General features: G+C 39.3%; 1 protein-coding gene across 1 annotated transcript in view; it reads left to right on the forward strand.

Moving 5' to 3' along the window:
- LOC107733678 (attractin-like protein 1) overlaps positions 1-20,310 on the forward strand; it is a 236,417-nt gene that overhangs the window by 97,671 nt on the left and 118,436 nt on the right. The window contains exon 21 of the mRNA XM_016545408.1: positions 8,791-8,884. Within this exon, the coding sequence (XP_016400894.1) occupies positions 8,791-8,884 (94 nt within the window). The remainder of the gene's footprint in view (positions 1-8,790; positions 8,885-20,310) is intronic.

Genomic DNA, 20,310 nt, shown 5'->3' on the forward strand with positions numbered 1-20,310 from the left:
ATTTGCCACTGACTATTCAAACGCGAGTTTTGAGCAGTGTAGAGTAGCGCTTGTTATTTGTCGTTTCTCCAATCACAAATGCAGACATGGTTCACAACGCACTGGATAGCTGGCCAATCACAGCACACCTCGCTTTTCAGACCGATGAGCTTTGTAAAAATCAATGCGTTTCAGAAAGGCGGGGCATAGAGGAGAAACAATAATGTACAGTATGTGGAAAATAATGTGTTTTTTGAACCTTAAACCGCATAAACACATTTAATTACACCAAATACACATAATAATGTTCTTTTTAGCAACATCATATGACCCCTTTAAATAAATGTGGTCTTACCGCACTATTTAATCTCTGTATGTGATTTAAAGCGGGTAACTGACGAGCCGTAACTGACAAAAATAACCGTCATTTTTACCCTTCCGGTAAAATATTGCGCTGTTAACATTATAAACAGCTTTAAGTTGTCAATGCTGGCAAATGACCATGGAATAAGCGGGATAATCAACGGCTTGCCGTGCATTAAAGGATTTTAGAAAAAAACTCAACACCACCATCTATTGGACTGTAAAGAAATAGATTTTGTTATTCTACCAAATAGTATAATAAAAGATTGATACTTGGCGCCTGTGTATCGATACAGTATTGCCACGGAAAATATCGCTATACTATGCTGTATCGATTTTTTCCCCTACCCCTAGAAAATATGTTAATATTTGTTTACATCTCATGACATTTTAAAGTCATTAATTGAAACATTTATTGAAAATGGTATAAAAGTATTTCTAGACCATCTGAAACCAACTTGAATACATACGTACATTTCTAACTTGCATACATGTGTGGTGCTTGCAAAATGAAGAGCAAATGAGATTTGAGGATATATATGAATATATTTATATATATATATATATAATATTTAATGAGTATGCATGTGGATAGATGATATAAAGATGTTTGGCACGCTGAACAGTTTTCACTTTTTAAACAATACACCATGTCAATTTAGGAGTAAAACCCAAATACCCTTTTTGCATTATCAGATTTAAACTCAGAATGAATTGCGTCTGAGCCTGGTTCCTTTCATGACTGGTTAAACTTCCATCAGCTTTAATGTCGTGTGTGTGTGTGTGTGTATGAGTGTGTGTGTGCGTGCACGCATCTGTTTGTGAGGATTTATGAAAGACTTCACTCTGGTTTCTGTCACTTATGTTCCACGGTTTGTTTGCATACAAATATTAGTTTATCTCTTCTGTCTCCCTTTATTTTCATATTTATTTCCTTTCTTTCATTAAGTTTTATTGTGAAGCATGTCAGATATATGCTAATGTTTGTGTGTGTTATAAAAAAGTTTTGTTAGACATGGTTAGGTGACTACTTTCATTGTATGCGTGTTTTGTCATTTCCAGGGCCTAAATGGCTTTTGGCAGAAATATTTATGAGATTGGCCTGCGTGTGAGAGTGAGTGTGTGTTTGTAGTCCATCGCTTTCAGAGTAAGTGCTGAAACAGCAGCTCCAGGCAGTGCTGTTCCTCTGCTATAATGTGAGTACATTTTACACATCATAATTTAGCTATAAATCTTTTTGCAGCATACACAGTGGAGACACTCTGCGGCAGCCCTGTCCCCACAGTCCTGTCAAAATGACATGCATACAAATGCACACATACACAAAATGTGTAAGAACATGCATGTGCACGTTTGAGTTCATGTGAAAATCATGTATGCTACTCCTTGCCTGTAACATGTCAATGCAAGGAAGAGTCAAGGTAGGATCCAAATGCAATCAGTGAAACATTTAATAAAACAAAAGGTAATCCAAATCCAGAAACATAGAACCAAACACAGAGAGAACCAGGAAACAGAAACAACATGCCACAACTTCGCAAAGACAACGACTGACTCAGACTGACTAAAACACAGAACTATTATACACAGAGACACTAACAAGATGACAAGGTAACAAGACACACCTGGGAAAGTAATCAAGAGGACCAATGAAACAAAAGAACTACAAAATGACTACAAAAGGCACTCTAGACAGGATGTAACACAAAAGTCCAAACACAAGACAGGGGAACAGGAGTCAGAGCATGACATTGCCGTTATACTGGCATGATTTGAAGCCTTTTATGTTACTGCGCTGTTTAATGCACTGTTATTAATGTGTGCTAGTATTTTGCCCTGCATCTACATTTTGTAAATTTTCTGCAGAAATGAGTGGACCTCACCCTGACCTGGGTTAATATAAAATATTATATAATATATAAAACGAATTATATTTAGTTTGTAACAGTCCAAAACTGCATATGAGAACTGCATATTTTATGGATCATGTGACACTGAAGGCTGGAGTAATAATGCTAGATAATTCAGCTTTGCCATCACAGGAATTAATAAATTTTTTAAATATGTTAAAAAAGAACACGGCTATTTTAAATTGTAATAATATTTCTCAATTTACTATATTTTTGATCAAATAAATGCAGCCTTGGTGACTTCTTTCAAAAACATTACAAAAAAAAATCTTACTTACCCCTAACTTTTGAACAGTAGTTAATAATAATAATAATAATTATGATGATGATGATGTGCGTTATTGATTGCCAGGCAAAAAGTCTGAATGCATTGAAAATTATGAGCACAACTTTCTCATTATTTTAAGTCCATAGCAAAAACTGTGTGAAAAACCCTTTAACACAAAGTATGAGCAGTCATATTAGTGATTCGCTTAGCAGACAACACCAATCAAATCTTTTGAGTGGTAAAAAATGAATGTTTTTCTTTGCCAATTGTCTCTTGTTGGCTGGAATGAAAGAGCGATTGCAGTGCATGCTGGGGGAATTTGAACAGAGAGTTTGAACAGACCTGCAGATAAAAAGCCAACAAGCTGTAAAGCCTGTTGATAAAAAGTCTGTGTTCTTTTCTTCTCTCTCTTTTTGTTGCTCTTTATTTATTTTATTTAGAATTGTGACAGCCTTTTTTACGGCCGTATCTGGATCCAAATAAAATCTTTGACTTGTAGATCCATCCCATGCTATTTAAACAAGTCAATGAAAAACATTTTTATGCAGGGTCGCTCTGTAAAGGCAGCTCATTCATTTTATAGTCTAATGGCATTGTATAATATGACACTCTGGGCGGAGGGGGAGTTTAAGGCATGTGGAATCTGCTGACATCAGTTGGACCGGAGAAGGCTCGGCATGTAGTGTTACAAATACAGCCATACTTTACAAATTACACAGTAATAAACTAGCTCATTAATGTGTACAGAATAAAGACATGTGACTAGATCAGGGGTAGGCAAGTTCGGTCCTAGAGAGCCGCAGTCCTGCAGAGTTCAGCTCCAACCCTGAAAAAAAAACTCACCTGCCTATAGCCTTAGTAATCCTGAAGACATTGATTAGCTTGTTCAGGTGTGTTTGATTAGGGTTGGAGCTGAACTCTGCAGGACTGTGGCTCTCTAGGACCGAACTTGCCTACCCCTGGACTAGATCAACATAAACAGCCTTACCTCATCATAGTGTGCAATCACCTCTGTGTCATTGTTCTGTGAAGGTGATGAATGTTCTGGCAAACACCTGCATTCTTGGCTGTAAAAAAACCCCTCAGATACCTGTTAGGACGCTTTAGTCAACCGCAGCTGTTGCAGACAGGTGTGCTATTAGTTTTTTTAAGCAGTCAAACTTAAGATTTTCACCCTGTCCACAATAAATTAGGTGAGAAATCCCTTATTTTGAATCATTATATACATTGTATTTAGGTCTCTAAATACTCTCTCGAGATAATATACCAAAAAGTCACGTGGTGACGTAGGCTGAGTCTCAAGTATAATAGATACACTAGCTCAGCCTTCAGTCTCTTTCACTTTCTCGCTTGTCTGTGATAGGTCGTTCTTCAATCGATTTCCGCTCTTGTCAAGTGCAGCTTACAAGACCAGCAAATTATCGTCTTCGCAAGCTGTGACAGCGCGCTCGTAAGGGGTTTTTCGGTGAGTTTTTTGTTGGATATATTTGCTGATATATCGATAACACTTAGTGCTTCTCTGTACTATCCGGTGGCTAGTGTTACTGATCAATTTGCTGACGGTTCCCCGCTCAGTTTTTTCATCTTACATAAAATTGTGCAACACTTGTGCCTCTCGGTGCTATCAGGTGGCTAGTATTTTTCCGTGTTGATATAGTTATGGTCCCCCGCTATTTAACACTTTTTATATACGTTTTCTGTGAAATACCTTGTGCTTCTTGGTGCTATCCGGAGGCTAGTGTTTCGCCACGCTTATATGTTGGCGGTTCCCCGCTAACCTTATCAGTGAAAGGATCTCGAGAAACACTTCGTGTTTCGCGGTTCTATCTGGTGGCTAGTGTTTTTTATACGCTGAGGCCGATTGTTTTCCTGCTATTTTTCCAGGCAGTTTTCTTAATACTTTGTATTCTTCGGTGCAATTTGACGGCCAGTTCCGTTATTGTGGTGGTCATGGCTCACGGTTCTATCATTACTGGATTCCGATTAACATGTAAGCTGTGCCCTAATGCTCTTCTACCTGACGATGGCCACAATATTTGTCCGTCCTGCTTGGGAATTCAGCATTTGAAAGAGGCTCTCACAGACCCGTGTTTACACTGTAGCCTTTTACCCATGTCAGATAGACAGCTCCGTCTAGCCGAATTGGACCCCAAATCCACAGTAAGACTCGGGGGAACAGAGCCGCAACCCACCACATGGAATTGGAAACACGGTGCATCTGCGGCTGCCGGTGCTCCCCCATCTAAGAAGGCGACATCCCGGAACGAGAAGGTAGATGAAGCTTCTCTTTCTAAGACAGTTGCTGTCCTGTCGTCTGAAATGTCAGAGATAAAACGCCTTCTTTAGACACTCCAGCCTGTTATGCTTGTCTCACCTGTAGCTATTACATAAGAAGATGAGAGAGGTCCCAGTAAGAAAATGGATGACGAACCTTTTAGTTCTTCTCCTCCATCTCATGTTGACTTTGACGTGCTCTCTACAAGTGTGTCTGACTAATTTTTCCAGGATCATTTGAATGCGATAGGTGTTGCTGTACAATCTTTCCCCCAGGAGAATGCAGTTTTTTTCAGCTGCAGGGGGTTCTAGCGGTGATTCGATTCACTCGGGACTAACTCCTTCCTCCATGGACTATACCTTATCTGTGCTCCAGATGGCAGTTGCTTGTTTAGGACTGGATAACACGCCAGTGCAGTCAGCCCAGTCCAACGTCTTCAGCTGGGTCTAACTTTGCTATGCCACCAGGCAAGGATTTTGTTGCAAAATTTTCGAACTCCCTGATAGGGTCTACTGCACCCAAACGGCGGTCAAAGACTGCCCATACACTGGTATCTATGGCGGATGCAGATACCTTTAGGGTTGGCCGTGCTCCAGAAATAGAGCAACCCGTCGCTGCCCTCGTGGTGTCACCTGATGAGGCCCTGCGGGGCAATGTGCATTGCCCCAGTACTCAGTGCGGTCACACAGATTCGTTACTCAAAAGGCATATGAGTCTACTGCATATATGACCCGTGCCGAGAACACAATATGTCAATTACTCCTCACCACAACTAGCACACTCGAATCAGCAAATGTGGACCCCTCAGTTTCGCAATTCCTTCAAACTGCTCTTTTGGCTATGGGCCATGTCACCCGCGAACTGGGTACTCTTACAGCCACACTTCTGGCAGCTCGCCGGCAAGTGTGGCTCGCCCAGGCGAAACCGCCAGAGGATTGTAAAAAGACACTATGAGACCTCCCAATTGTTCCTGGTCACCTGTTTGGACCTAATGTCCCAGAGCTTCTGGAAAAATGGTTAAAGTTGTCTGAGGCCACTCGTCAATTGACTCAGGCTCAGCACAATCCTGTTTTTAAGGTGCCGGGCATTCAGGCTCGTCATCGTTTTGCGATACTAGAGCAACGATTCCGCCAGCATTCTACGCCACAACCTCAGGAGTTACAGAGGCCCTGTGCTACTGAGAACACTCAAGGTTTTCGACCTCATCAGTGGCAGTTGCCAGGGAGACCACGTCAGACCCCCCCCCCACCGTCATTAAAAGTCGCAATCACAAAGCTTGAAGTCATTGGACAGGTGATCGATCATTTTTCGAGTTTACACCTGCAGTACTGGAGGGAGATGACTGTAGATCCATGGGTTTGGACTACATTGAGCAAGGGGTATACTCTGCAGTTTCGACGCCGGCCCCCAAAGTTTTCAAGGATTATCCCCACAGTGATAAGGGATACAGTTCATTCAGAAACCCTCTCTCAAGAAATTTGTTCTCAGCTAGAGAAGGGAGCCATAGAAAAGGTTCATCCCTGCATTCAAAGGGACGGTTTTTATTCAACTTACTTCCTCGTTCCAAAGAAGGATGGTGGTTTTCGTCCAGTTCTAGACTTTAGACATCTAAACGTGTTCCTAAAAACTCTTCCCTTTCGGATGTTACATGCAGCCGACGTTCTTCATTCAGTCACAAAGGAAGATTGGTTCACAAGCATAGATTTGAAAGATGCTTACTTTCATGTTCTGATTACTCCTCACCACAGGAAATTTCTTCGATTCAGTTTCAAGAACCGGCCTACCAGTTCAAGGTCCTACCGTTCGGCCTATCTTTGGCCCCTCGTGTCTTCACAAGGTGCATGACTGCAGCTCTACATCCGCTGAGGTCCAGAGGGATGCGAATCCTGCCTTACTTAGACGACTGGCTACTGTGTGCATCGACAAAACAACAAGCTGCTCGTGACACCAGACTGCTTTTGGAGCATGTGCAGAAGCTAAGTCTTGCAGTAAACGAGGCAAAGAGTTGTCTGAATCCAGTGCAAACAATTACTTATATTGGAATGACACTGGACTCCCATGTAATGTCTGCCACCCTCTCACATGCCCGAGTGGACAGTATTCTGCTGCTCGATGGCCAGCCAGGCCTTGGTTTCCCATGCTTCTGTCTATTGGTGGGCAGGACATGGCAGCCTCCGCTTCTGAAGGATCTGTTGTCACAGATGGATGGCGCAGGCAGGCATCCGGATCCAGCCCGTCTGCAGCTTTGGGTGTGGCCTGTGGGGCCAACTGCCTCTTAGCAGATTGTGAGCCTGCGGTAGTTCATACCATAACTAGTGCCAGAGCTGCATCTACACGTCAGCTCTATGTGCTACGTTGGAGGATTTTCTCATCATGGTGCGAGGAGCGTAGGTTAGATCCTGTATGCTGTGAAGTTCTTGGAGTTCTCAGTTTTTTGCAGCATTTTTTGAATTCAGGCAAAACACCCTCCACACTGAAGGTATATGTTGCGGCCATTTCTGCACATCATGTTCCGGTTAATGGTTCTTCTCTTGGTTCTCATACTCTCGTGTGCAGTTTTTTGAAGGGTGCAAGATGGCTGAGATCCCGTATCCCATATTTTCCTCAATGGGATTTGAAACTCCCTCGATGGGATTTGAAACGAGAGAGGTCCAGGCCTGGTCCTCTCTCGTCCAACACTGTCGTCACTCCTCCTTTTATCCTTCCGGAGCTCCTCCGTGGGACTCAAAACCGGTGAGTGGCGCAGGTGTCGCGCATTAGCATTTACTCCACCGGCCTCGCTCCGTTCCCACGGCTCTCGGCCCCGCCCCTCTCGTCACAGGCAGCTTTTCAGTCAGCACCACAGTCAGACCAGTCAGGGAATCACCTTTTGTGTCCTGTGCGAGCCCTGAAGGGATATGTGGATTGTGGAGGTTATCACTATGGCATAAAAAGCCCAAAAAACCTTTGCCAGAGGGTATATCTTGTCATTCCACTAGGGCTGTGTCTACGTCTTGGGCTGCTTTCAGAGGAGTCTCTATGGCGGATATCTGTGCTGCTGCCACTTGGGCTTCCCCATGTACTTTTGCCCGCTTCTGCAAACTCAACTTTGCTACCCCTCATGCTGTCAGTTCAGCAGTTCTTCAGGAGCAACCTTGAATTTTTCAGGTGAGTGGCATTCTTCATGACTATGTTGGTATGAGTAATCCACATCATGGTGGCCATATTTGCAGTGCCTCCAGTGAGTTATTTGGGGCATGCAAGACCAAATCTCCTGGAATAAATACAGAAATCATGAAAACTGCTTTTCAAACCAGCTTTTCAAAAATATATTTCAAATTGACAGTAAAATCTGATATTCCCTGTCTAATAAATGTTGTTTGTTACATTCAAATAGTAGTAAAAAGGCGTATATTTCAGGTTCATCCAGCCAATGTGAATGTGCAGTCCCTAAGCATGAATTTTAGGAAACTACGGTAACTGTTTCTGGAGCTTCTTACAGCAACTGCAGTGATGCGATAATTTTTCCAATTGCCAGTTGGCTTCTTTGTTTAGAAGGCAGGACTTTCTTCTACTAGAGCCGCCATATTGTGCCATGCAGTTTCTACCAATTATTCCAAGTAATACAAGTGAACCATCTTAGTATATACTGTAGTCTTTGATAACAACACAATGAAAGCAAAGATAATCAGTGAATAATGAATTTTGGTCTGTTCCTCATATGCAAATTTTTGAAGACTTTGATGAACTACTTTTACTTTTATGGTGCTTTTGGGTCTTTTTTGAAGCGTGAAAGCGTCGGTTTTCATTGAAGCTTTCATTGTAATTACATGGGAAAAAAGTCTCCAATTTTTCCCACTTGTCCACAGAAAAAATAAAGTCAAACAGGTTTGAAACAACATGGGAGTAAATAAATAATTACAGAGGTTTAATTTTTGGGTGAACTATACCTTTAAAAATGTTCTTCTTCCCTTTTTTCTGTTTTTCTCTATCTACATCTTCTGTCTTCTCTCCAGCCTGCAGATGTAACAACCACGCCAACATGTGCCACTCCAGCTCAGGGAAATGCTACTGTAGCACTAAAGGGGTCAAAGGGGACCAGTGCCAGCTGTGAGTATGACTGCATTTCCCATCAACAGCAATCCTCCCAGTGGCCTGCCTGTCAGTCAGAGAGTGATAGACATGAGATCTTCAACAAGTTTTCTCACATTATAATTCTCTCATTAGCATCATAGCACAATTATTCACACATTTAACCCTCTCGTAAGTTCTCTGTTATTAATTCCCACTTAAGTGTCTTTCTAATCCCAGGACATTAATTTTAATGGCAACCTCTACTGTGCTGTGTCAGCGAAACCCTGTTCTCAGTGGCAAAGGGAACTTATCAGTGCCTTAAATAGCACTTTTGGGGCTGACACTGTGGCCTGTGTGTGTATGTGTGTGTATATGTACTGAGGTCCATAAAGACAGAGTGTTGTGTGGATGTATTTGTAACAGGATGCACCACTGCCAGTGGCACTGATAATGTATTAAGCAGTAATGAGTTCCCTAGGACTTAAGTATAATTCTCAAAAGTTTATCTTTTCCACACACCCTCTATCCTTTTTTAAAATATCACTCAAGTGACCTGTGGGTAGAGAGTTAGATGGCAAACAAGCAATAGAGCTTCAAACGCATGCCTGAACCAAGAAGACTGTGCATGGTAAGGTGGGTTATCTAACATCATCCATCTTTATTCTTGACATTTTGTCAAATCGAATATGTTAAGGACTAAGAACACATAGCAATTAGATTTATTTACTATTCTTTTTTGTTCTGTCAAGAATGTACAAATACAGATTCTGTTCAGAACTATGCAAAATTCAAATCTAGGGATGCACATACAGGGCTGTACGTTAACTTTTTTTTCACATAGCACTGGTGCTACAGAGATTGAAAGTTTTGTAGCACAGGCCAAAAAGTTTTAGCACAAGTATAAAACGTCTGTTATCATGTCTGAAAACAAACACAAGTAATGGAGTTCATCACTTAAACAGGCACTGATGTTCCATACAGAGCACAAAAAATACAAAAAATTGTTTTTAGACAAAGTTTTCTTAATTTGCTAAAAATGGAAGAGTGCAGAAACATAACACCTCTTACACCTTAACAAAATATAAAATAAAAAACAATGGCAGACATTTAGGCCAAAGTGAGCAAAGATAAAAATCTTTGTCATTATTTTATACTGTCTGCAGCTGATAGAATGTGCGCTGTAGCACGATACAACGATATTTCTTCAAAAGCAGATCGTGGAGACATTTTAATCGTCCACGATCAAAAATCGTCATATCGCACACCCCTAACTACCAAGTATAATCAATCTCACACACACAAACAAGCACAAGAAATCACTTCACACTATTAAGCGGCTGTGTTATGAACATGCAAAACTGTATCGCACGCGTGCTACAGTGGTAAATTTATTCATCGCACAGACCAGCTTTTTCGTAGCACGTGCGACATATATGTCGCACTGTACAGCCCTGACATATGTATTAAATAAAAAAAGGCAAAGGAGCGTGCACAATTAAATGTGCAATATTGACTGATATGATAATAGAAAAGGTCTACAATGTCAGCAGATAACTGATATGGTCCCAGTTAGTGTTGTCATGGTACCAAAATTTCAGTATTCGGTACCAATACCAGTGAAAATCCACGGTTCTCGGTACCAATTTCGGTACCAAAGCAAAACACAAAAACATGCTAATTAAAATTTTTTACTATACTTTCATTTAATCCAAACTGTGTACATATTTAATTTTAAAGGGCTTTTAAAACCTTCTAGAGTTATTCAGCCAAGAATAACAACTAAGTTAGCTAAAAAAAAAAGCCCAGAACTGCTTTTCTGACTGATATGACACAAACAACGTTAACTATTTGTAAATTCTCTAGCACGCATATTTTAGATTCACAATTAAATTAAAAGCTTCTGGTGTGTAAACATAGTAAATATCATCATGTCCTCCAGTTTTTTTAACCCTAATAAAAGTTATAGGAGCATTAAATAGTTAATAAAGAAACTTCATTCTAATGCTCATTATATTAGCGTTAGCCGAGCTTGTTTCCCACAGACTTGCACTCTATTTGTGGTGGCATATATATGCAAATTCCATTCTCTGCCAGCAGGAGGCGCTTGTAGAGTGGGAGAGATAGAGGTTTCCCCAGTAACGGCTGTAATCAAATAAGCGCTGCACTCACAAACTCTGTTTAGGCATTACAGGCAAGATGAAATGAAAATGACATCATAATTTTCTGAAGATAGTCGGTTTCCTTCAGAAATACAGTGGTATAAAAACACCCGCACCGGGTTTCGACTTTGACACGTGCGGTGCTCATGTTTGTTCAACGAAGTCAAAGCCTTTTGGAAAACCGGGCGCCACAAATAAATCAATGTATGGGAAACACTGAGAAGATCTAAATATTAAACATTGAAATTAAACTTACCTGCTTGAACTCTTTCATTTGATCCAGGTGTCTGTCTTTAAAGTGTTTTGTTAGTTGGATGTGTTTCCTCATTTTGAGGTCGCCATGTCTCAGGGCTTTTATGAAGAGAGTGCATCTGCACACCTTTTGGATAGCGCATCAAGAACCGGGTTTACCGGGTACACGATACCACCGGTACTTAAAAAAACATGGTACCGTAACATTTTCATTTTTTTAGTACCGACTTGGTACCAAAATACCGGGTCTTTTGACAACACTAGTCCCAATATACTGGGCATCCCTATGAAAAACTTTTTTTTTTTACAAAGCCCCATGGAAAGAAGATGAAAAAATGAGATGGGTGGAAAAATTATATTTCAATGCCTTTTCATCCACTCACAATACTTTTATGTTCCCTTGAGAAACTTTACGTTCTTTCGCAAAGATTTTGCGTTCTCTGACAAAACCTTTTGCGTTTCCAGACAAACTTTGCATTTTACCCTGTAAAAAAAATTGCAAAGATTATGCATTCCCCAGAGAAACTTTGCATTCACTTTCAAGAATTGCACAAACTGAAACTTTCTTCTACTCCTGTGCCCAGTCAGTCCCACGAATGCAACACACTGACTATAGTCACGTCCACACTCTCATATTACATAGTTTCTATTTTGTATAAAGAATAGAAACAACATGGAATTCCTGAAAAGAGAAAACATTTCCCGTATGCATTGCCCTCTCTATATATATATATATATATATATATATACAGTGGGTGGGCCCTGCAGTAAGTCCCCCTTAAATTTTTCACTCTTTGTTATATTGCAGCCATTTGCTAAAATCATTTAAGTTAATGCACAGACATTTCCGTACATTCACGTTGTTTCCACACACATTCATGATAATGTTTTGATTTGTCATGTGTTTGTTGCTGTTTATTTATTCTGAATGGATCCGTGTACTGTAGTAGATATATGCAGTCAGCCGTCGGTTGGTTTAGGGTTTTTTTGGCATCACCATGTGGTCCTGTTCGGTACCGCAACTTGACTTCTCTAAAATGGAAAAAAGCTATTTGCTGTTGCACTGTACACATATTATACAATTCAGATTGTTTTTTTCTTTCATATGTGCTTATATGGGCTCCTTATATCATTTGGTTCTTTGGTGTCCTTTTGGAGTTTTCTTTTGGAGTTTTGGAGTTCTTTTGGAGTCCTTTTTTGGAAAGACATCTATATTTATCTTGAAAAAAGATTCAGTGAAATGGATTTAAATATGGTATATGTTTTGAAGAGAGCTGTACTACACTCTTGTCACAAGGTAAAATCATTAGGCATTATCAAATTGGCCTCCTAACTCACATGACCAATAACTTGGTTTTGGTCGAGCAGCTACACCATCATAAACCAAAATAATAGAAATACATGTTAGTATGTCTTTTCAGTAGGGCATTCATGGGCAGCCTTGTTGCATGCAAACTCCAAAATCTACTTTAAACCATATTTATTATGAACCAGAATGTTGCTTTTATATGTAAAATCAATGGTGAACATGAATTCATTTCAAAATTAGCCAAACAACATTGATTAGCCATATGTTTTGTTGTCCACCAGTTGTTGCATACAATCACAAATAAGTTTACCTGCTTGAAGTGGCTAGCACTTACATGTACTTTCACATCACCATGGGAACCGTTGAAATGATTAAAGACAGTGACTCACCCAGCCTGAGCAATGGCACATGAGCATTTGAGATGCACAGCCCGAGTGCTGAATCACTTGTCTTTAAGCACATCAATCTTCCTTCTGTAAACTCATGATCTCCATATGCTTCATGCACTTCATCTCAATGTTAATTACATTTTAAATCAGATTCCTTGTAGTGGTGAGGAAACATGTATTGTTTGTTGGACACACAGGTGGATCCATCTCAGACTTGTTGGTGCAGCCTCTACTATCTACATGCAGATTTGTAAATGGATATGAAAATGTATCTCTGATTTTGGTTTGTATTTGGGTCTGGATGTTTACGTGTGGAGTTCTGGGTCTGAATGTTTATCCGTGCCCCATTTTATCTTCAGATGTGCCTGTTTGTGTGTTCAGTGAAATGAGCCGGGTAAGCTGGCCCAACAGCTGTAAATATGTGTGTTTTGAGGGACTGTTTGTCCTTTTTGCTTTTGTCTCTGTTGATAACATGCTTTTAGCAGTTATATTACAGAATACTGCAGTGTAACACACAACCACAAAACAGTAAAATACATAATGTTTGTTTTGTGTACTACACTCTTGAAAATAAAGGTTCTTTATTGGTATCTATGGTTCCATGATGGACCTTTAACTCTCTTCCTCTAACCTCTTACTGCATATCAACAGTTCTTCTCTTATGGAAAATTTTCCACTAGATCTTATAGATGCAGATAGATAGATGCAGGAACAAAGCTATGGCAGCGAATGCCATAGAATAAATATTTTGGGTTTCCCAAATAACTTTTTAGTTAACGCTTCTTAAAAGGACCACCTTTTTTCTAAGTGAGGAGAACATTTTAATAATCCAAGTAACATTTTTCCACTATAAATAATCTTTTGTGCAATGGAAAGGTGAATAGCATTGGTAATTCTTGGAAGAATGAGATGGAAAATGTTCAAATCTCTGACTCGATTGCAGACTTTGGTATCTTGTTTGTGGCATTGACATCTTCTGAAAGAAGATCGTTTAGAAGAAACAACTGAGATATTAAAGCAATCTTGAGAAATCATCTGATTTCTCCTATGGCTCTGTAGGGTCATTGTTCTTTTTTTTTCAGTGCTATTTTGAAAGCAGTCAACCCGACATGACAAGGAATTCAACCGGTGTTAGAGAGAATGACAGAAAGTGAGTGAGGCTCAAAAGTCTGTGAGACTGTAAACACCAAGGTCTCGTTCAAGGTCTTCTCTTTGTTGCTTTGTGTCTTTGTGTTTGAAAGTGCGAGGAAGGGACGAGAGACAGAGTGAGAGAGTGTAAGAAAATAAAATGAGGGAAAGACGGATCAAGAAAAAGACAGACTGAAGGGAGAAAGAGAGGGAGCTAGCAGGTGGCCCATGGCCTGTTTTAGCCTGTTTCCTGTAATGAGCTGAGCTGTCTGTTGAGCACGGTGGGAGAGACGAAGATGTGGTACTCGTTTAGAAGCCGGTAGAGGACGGAAAGGTAGTGCTATTGGAGCAGTTCAAAAAGACAGACTTCCTCTCAGCTGGATCCTCCTGGATTGATGTGGGTGTTGCATTGGGCTGCTGATGTTAGTGTGTTCCATCATATGTATGTGGTACAACACAGTAGATTTTAAATCAGACAGTTAAACGCATCATATAAATTTTGCAGACCCTTGATATTGACAACCCGCCTAATAAAAATATTAAATAAATAAATGTTAAAAAGCTAAATCATTAAGTGCCATCATTTCACTAGAAGATATAGTTCTTTGTATGTATAATTTTATTATTAATATAAACTTTATTAACTCAAGACAGTACATAGAATAAATCATTATTGGGTTGATGATTAAAAAATATTAGGTAATTACCTGTAGGTTATGTATTTGTAAGATTTGAAGAACCTCAGACACTTTGATCTTCTGAGATACGGACAATATACACACACAGTGTATTAAAATGCAGACATCCGTTTCGACATCATCACTGAGAAAAGATGCGGGAAAAACTCCTTTCTCACCTATCCTTTTCATCCACTTCCTTCCCCTCACCCATTACACCTCACACATGTCACTCAGAATGGTCAATAGCAAAATATAATGTTCTACATAAATGCAAGTGATATTCACAGTCATGTTTGGTATCATTTGAATTGTCTCAGGGCGACTGGTACAATGGTCTTAATATTACAAGAAATATACTAAAAGTTAATACAGATCCTAAGAGTTTAGAGATATTTTGCTTACTGTAGAAGGTTTGCCATTCCCCAGTGTCTTTCATGCAAATTACCATCTGTCTCCAAAAGGTGTAAACTCTACTTGATTAATGCAAATTCCAATTGTTAGTTCCTGTCTCTATTTGAAGGATGTTTGTCTTGGTCTGAGTACTTAAAGAAATGTTGCAAAAAGATCAGGACGCTTCTGTAGCCAAATGAGCTCATAGTGTGGAGTGTCTATACACTCCATGCTATGTAATTTTCTGAAAGTCAGGTATGCATCTTTTACTCTTAGATTTATCTTTGAGAATTTGATGTCTTTGTATTGATTTGATTTAACTTGATATCTCTGAATTGACTAAGCATTTGGCATAATACATATTTACCTGACTGATAATAAATTGTTACATTTTAATTGATTCTGTTTACTCTTAAATGATTGATTCTAGTAGATTACGTTGTTTTCTTGTTACCGCATTTCTGCGTCAGAGTTGTAATGGACTAAAATCCAGTTGAGATGGAGCATAGGGCACACCAACTGGATCTTTAGAGTTCCGGCTAACACTTGGTATTAGTTCAAGTGTACTTAGGTTGTAAGGGCCAAAAGAGAATTTCCGTTTAGTTCAACTGAATGTTGTTTGACCCACCTAAATAGGGTGAGCCTAACCTCTGTTTACTGTAATGTTACTCTAGCTAAGTGTACATGGGAAACCATTGCACGACCAAACCAAAGCTATCAGAGAAAGTAATGTTAGTCGGCTTATTTCTTAGTAGTGGTTGTGACCTCTGACTAGAGACAATGTTGCTTTATTCAAGTGTGTACAGATTAGATTAGAGATTAGAGTCAGATTAGAGTTTAATAGAAACTAAATTACCTGGCACACCGAAAAGACTGAACTCACAGGAAACCTTCAGCCACCATTGGATACCTTCATTGGGCCAACTGGGTGGACCTAACATATTCATTCTAATGTTTTCATCTCACAGCTTTCCCATTGTTATCTTATCTGAGTGCAAAACAATGCTTGTAAAACAAGATGCCTAATAAATTTTGTCTCAAAGACTGCAGTGGTGGATATTTTTCAGTCACTCTTTCTGTAGGTTACATGGTTTTGCAAGTAGGTGGCGACAAGTGACTGTTTTTATGAGGGAGTCATTTGAATCATACAGTCAACTGATTTTTTACATTAGTTTAGGAGCAAACTGTGAGTCATGGAATCATTCACTGAAAATATTCATTCAGTACTATTCTTTCAGGAAAACACCTGTGTTTTATTGTTGCTTTGGAGTCGTTTGAGAATATTTTCATTGGTGGAGCAAAACTAACTGGCAGTACTGCTTCTAAAACATATCTATCTACTGTATCTATCTATCTGTCTGCCTGTCTGTCTCTCTATTTGTCTGTCTGTCTGTCTGTCTGTCTGAGCTTTCAGACTAGGTTCTCTCAAGACAAAGTTAGTTTACTCATGTAGTTATTGTTGTTATTAATTATATTAATTGTATTTATTAGTGCTTAATAAATCACCATTTTTTGGATTTTAGTTTCCTGTTCATCACATCTGCATTAATGTTAATGTTTGTTTCATTTAAACTTAATATCCATTTTTATAATGTCTCAAATTTTGTGTTTATGCGCTTTTGATCCACAACGAAGCCGCTATTTAATTAGACAGGCCCTCCTGAGGAGTACTCAAGCGAGAACGCTTAAAACCCTGCGAGCAACTATTGCGTATGCTTTTGTGAGACACGCACACACAGAGCTGTCTCAGTGTGAAATGTACTCGGAGGATTTATCTGCTAATTCAGTCTCCTGAGTGCAGGCGCCACACACATTCTGTTTATTTAGTCAGGATGAGGGCCTGTTACTGTGTGGCTAGAAGGATCAACAAAGGGCAGTTAGCGTACCACTCTCTCTCACCTGTTTGTCTTCTTCCTTTCCTTCAAACTAAGAGAGCAGTAGGACTAGACAGATGACTAGAGGGCATGCCCACTGTTTGACACCTGCTGTTTTCATTTTCCATCCCTTTATTTGTTTTCTCAGTTCCTGTCTTATGTCTTTCTTTCACACTTTTCTGGACTTCATGTTGTGGTGCACTGGGGTGCACTTGCTTTAATCTGTTGCCCGACTGACTGCTGTCATTCAACAGCAAGAAGGTCAGTAATACCTGGAGAAAACTTAGCTATGTGTTAGCATTTCCATTCATCGCAATGACAGTTGCTCGGCTAACTGGTGCAGGACACCTGCTGTTTTCAAACCTTGTGTTGTTTCAAACCTGTATGTATTTCTTTCTTCTGTGGAACATAGAAGAAGATGCTTTTGAAGAATGTTGGTAACCAAATGGTTTAGGGTCCCTTTGACCTCCGTTATATGGACAAAATAATACTATAAAAGTCAATGGGAACTGAAAATGTTTGATTGACAACATTCTTCAAAATTCATACAGGTTTGGAATGACATGAGGGTGAGTAAAGTATTTAAATTTTGGGGTGAACTATCTCTTTAATGAAATAAAAATACAGGAAAACAGCTTTAACAGTAGGGTACTGTATGGCACAGTGCAGTGTAAAGCCATGAAGAAGACATATGAGTTTTAAAAGCAAGCATATAATGAAATGTTTTGTTAATCGGAGCACAGCATGTATGGTTGTCCCACTGTGCATGGTGAACACTCATTATTAAAAATGTTCCTCTGGAATAATATCATTTTATTGGAGCCCTGGAGGGGCCTGCCTTTCTTTGTATACCCATTTTTGCCTTTTTTATGCCTATTTTTGTCCTGAGGTGATGTCATGCACGATTCTGCCCTCCCACAGAATACTTTCACCTCAGAACCCAAAACAATTCTATTGGCTAAAAGATGTTTTAACGGGTACTTTTTTCCAGTGCCTGATTTGTAATTGTCAAAAAAATTGCTTTGTTGAATTGTTGTCTGAACTATAACTGTAATTTGGCAATTAAAGTCTTATGTTATATGTCAACTATGTAGTGTATGTAACCAAAGCTATAAATGGTTAAATTTAAACATTTATTGTTACTTGTTTTTTTTTTCCACCTAAGTTATCTTGCTTGACTAAATGACTAACCTACCCGTAGATAGTAATGCATATTACTACACTACCATTCAAAAGTTTGGTTTGGACAGGAAGGTTTTTTTTTTTTTTTTTACGGGGTCCTATTATGCTCTTTTACAAAGTCTTGATTTTGTTTTGGGGGTGTACTAGAACAGGCTCTCATACTAGGTTGTTCAAAAAACACATTATTTTTCACATATTTTACATTATTACAACACCTCTCTCCCCAGTCTGGCATGAACGACTCGAATAGTTTGTGTATCAAATGAAGGCCCGCCTTCTGAAATACGAATGTGCTGTGATTGGTTAGCTGGGCCAGTGTGTGTTGTGATTGCAGCACTCGGCGCCTGGTCGGGAAATGTCATGTCCCTTATCATAGCCGCCTGCAAGCTTTAGTGTAAATATTGTGTCAAAATCAAATCAATTTGAGCGCGATTTAAACCCGGATGATTGTAACCACTCTAAGTTCGTCTGCCTTGGGAAAGCTAGCGTGTCTCAGACATAGTGATGATAACACTCGTTGCCTTCTCTAGTGCAGCTCAACCAGGTCTCATCCCATTCGTCGATATTTGTGATATCACAAATCCCGGAAAATATGCGTTGTAGTCCAAACGAGTCGTTCGTTGTAGTTTTTGAAAAGTGATTTCTGTTAAATAAAATGTCTCCTTTTGAAGTGGACTTTGAGCTTTGTAACTTTGCAGATCTTTTTTATGCTCAAACAGCAACATTACAGACTAACTAATGTTGAAAAAGCATAATAGGACCCCTTTAAATAAATTAATACTTTTATTCAGCGGGGAGGTTTTAAATTGATCAAAAGTATCAAAAGTAAAAGTAAAGTGACATTTATAATCTTACTGAGGATTTATATTTAAAAAAAAAAATGTTTTTGAACTTTCTATTCATCAAGTAGCCTAATCCTGAAAAATAAAAATGTATCACGGTTTCCACAAAAATACTAAGTGCACTCTTTTCAATATGAAGGATCATGTGACACTGAATACTGGAGTAATGATGCTGAAAATTCAGCTTTGCCATCACAGGAATAAATTGCATTTTAAAATATATGAAAATAGAAAACAGTTATTTAAAACTGTAATAATATTTCACATGATTACTGTTTTTGTTGTATTTTTTATAAAATAAAAGCAGCCTTCTTTCTTTTTTCTTTCTTCTATGATTTCAATGCAGTACTCTTTCTCAGGCCCTCGGCCACTTCTGCACTTCAAAGGGCAATTTGGTGATTAATCATGCGTGTTTGCCCTGCTGGTCCGTCCATCCATCTGTGTGTTTGAGCTCGGAATCCACACACATGAACTCACTGCTTCTGTAGCATGAGGTGAATAATAAACACTCAGTGTTTACATGCCAGTAATGAGTGTTTGCTTTAAACTAAACCAGACATGCCACTGTGTTCTTCACACAGACAGACTCTCTCTTCACGTCTGTCACAATCTCTTACAATCCTGACTGAATATATATTTTTATCAAGAATGGTCATTAAAAAGAAAATGTGCTTCACAAAAACTTATCAACACCTATGCCCTTGACACAAGATTGTCTCAATAGTTTTTCTTTTATGAAAGCTTAAGCATTACTCTAACCCACTGTTTAAACTGATGCATGTTTCTCATCCGCATAAAAAGTGTATTTATGCTGTATATTCCGCATAGGGTTTTTGCTCATCTCTCTGATCCTGAGAGAGTCGGGTGATAGTTTTGTGCTTTTGGCAAAGCATAAAGGGTTTTGTTTGGTTTGTCAGTCTGAATTGATCAGAAGTGTGGTCTCACCCTCCTCTTGAGGCCTCAGAGGAGCGGGGCACCTGACGGCCCGTCCACTATAATCATCTCAAGCTCAGCTTAGAATATACTACCTGCAGCATAGGGAAAAATCACCATAAAAAATACAACCACACAGCCCTTTATAGTCCCACAAACCAGAAACACTCACAATCATCGTTCTGAGACAAAGCAGCGTAGTAGTTTCAGTGTTTGATACCAACAAGTTTTGGTTCTTTGATACAGTATGTACACTACTGTTCAAATGTTTAGGGTTGGTAACATTTTTTAAATGTTTTTGAAAGTCTCTTATACTCACCAAGA

Source organism: Sinocyclocheilus rhinocerous, unplaced genomic scaffold, assembly GCF_001515625.1.
Source record: "Sinocyclocheilus rhinocerous isolate Xijiao unplaced genomic scaffold, SAMN03320098_v1.1 scaffold789, whole genome shotgun sequence".
NCBI classification, from domain to species: Eukaryota; Metazoa; Chordata; class Actinopteri; order Cypriniformes; family Cyprinidae; genus Sinocyclocheilus; species Sinocyclocheilus rhinocerous.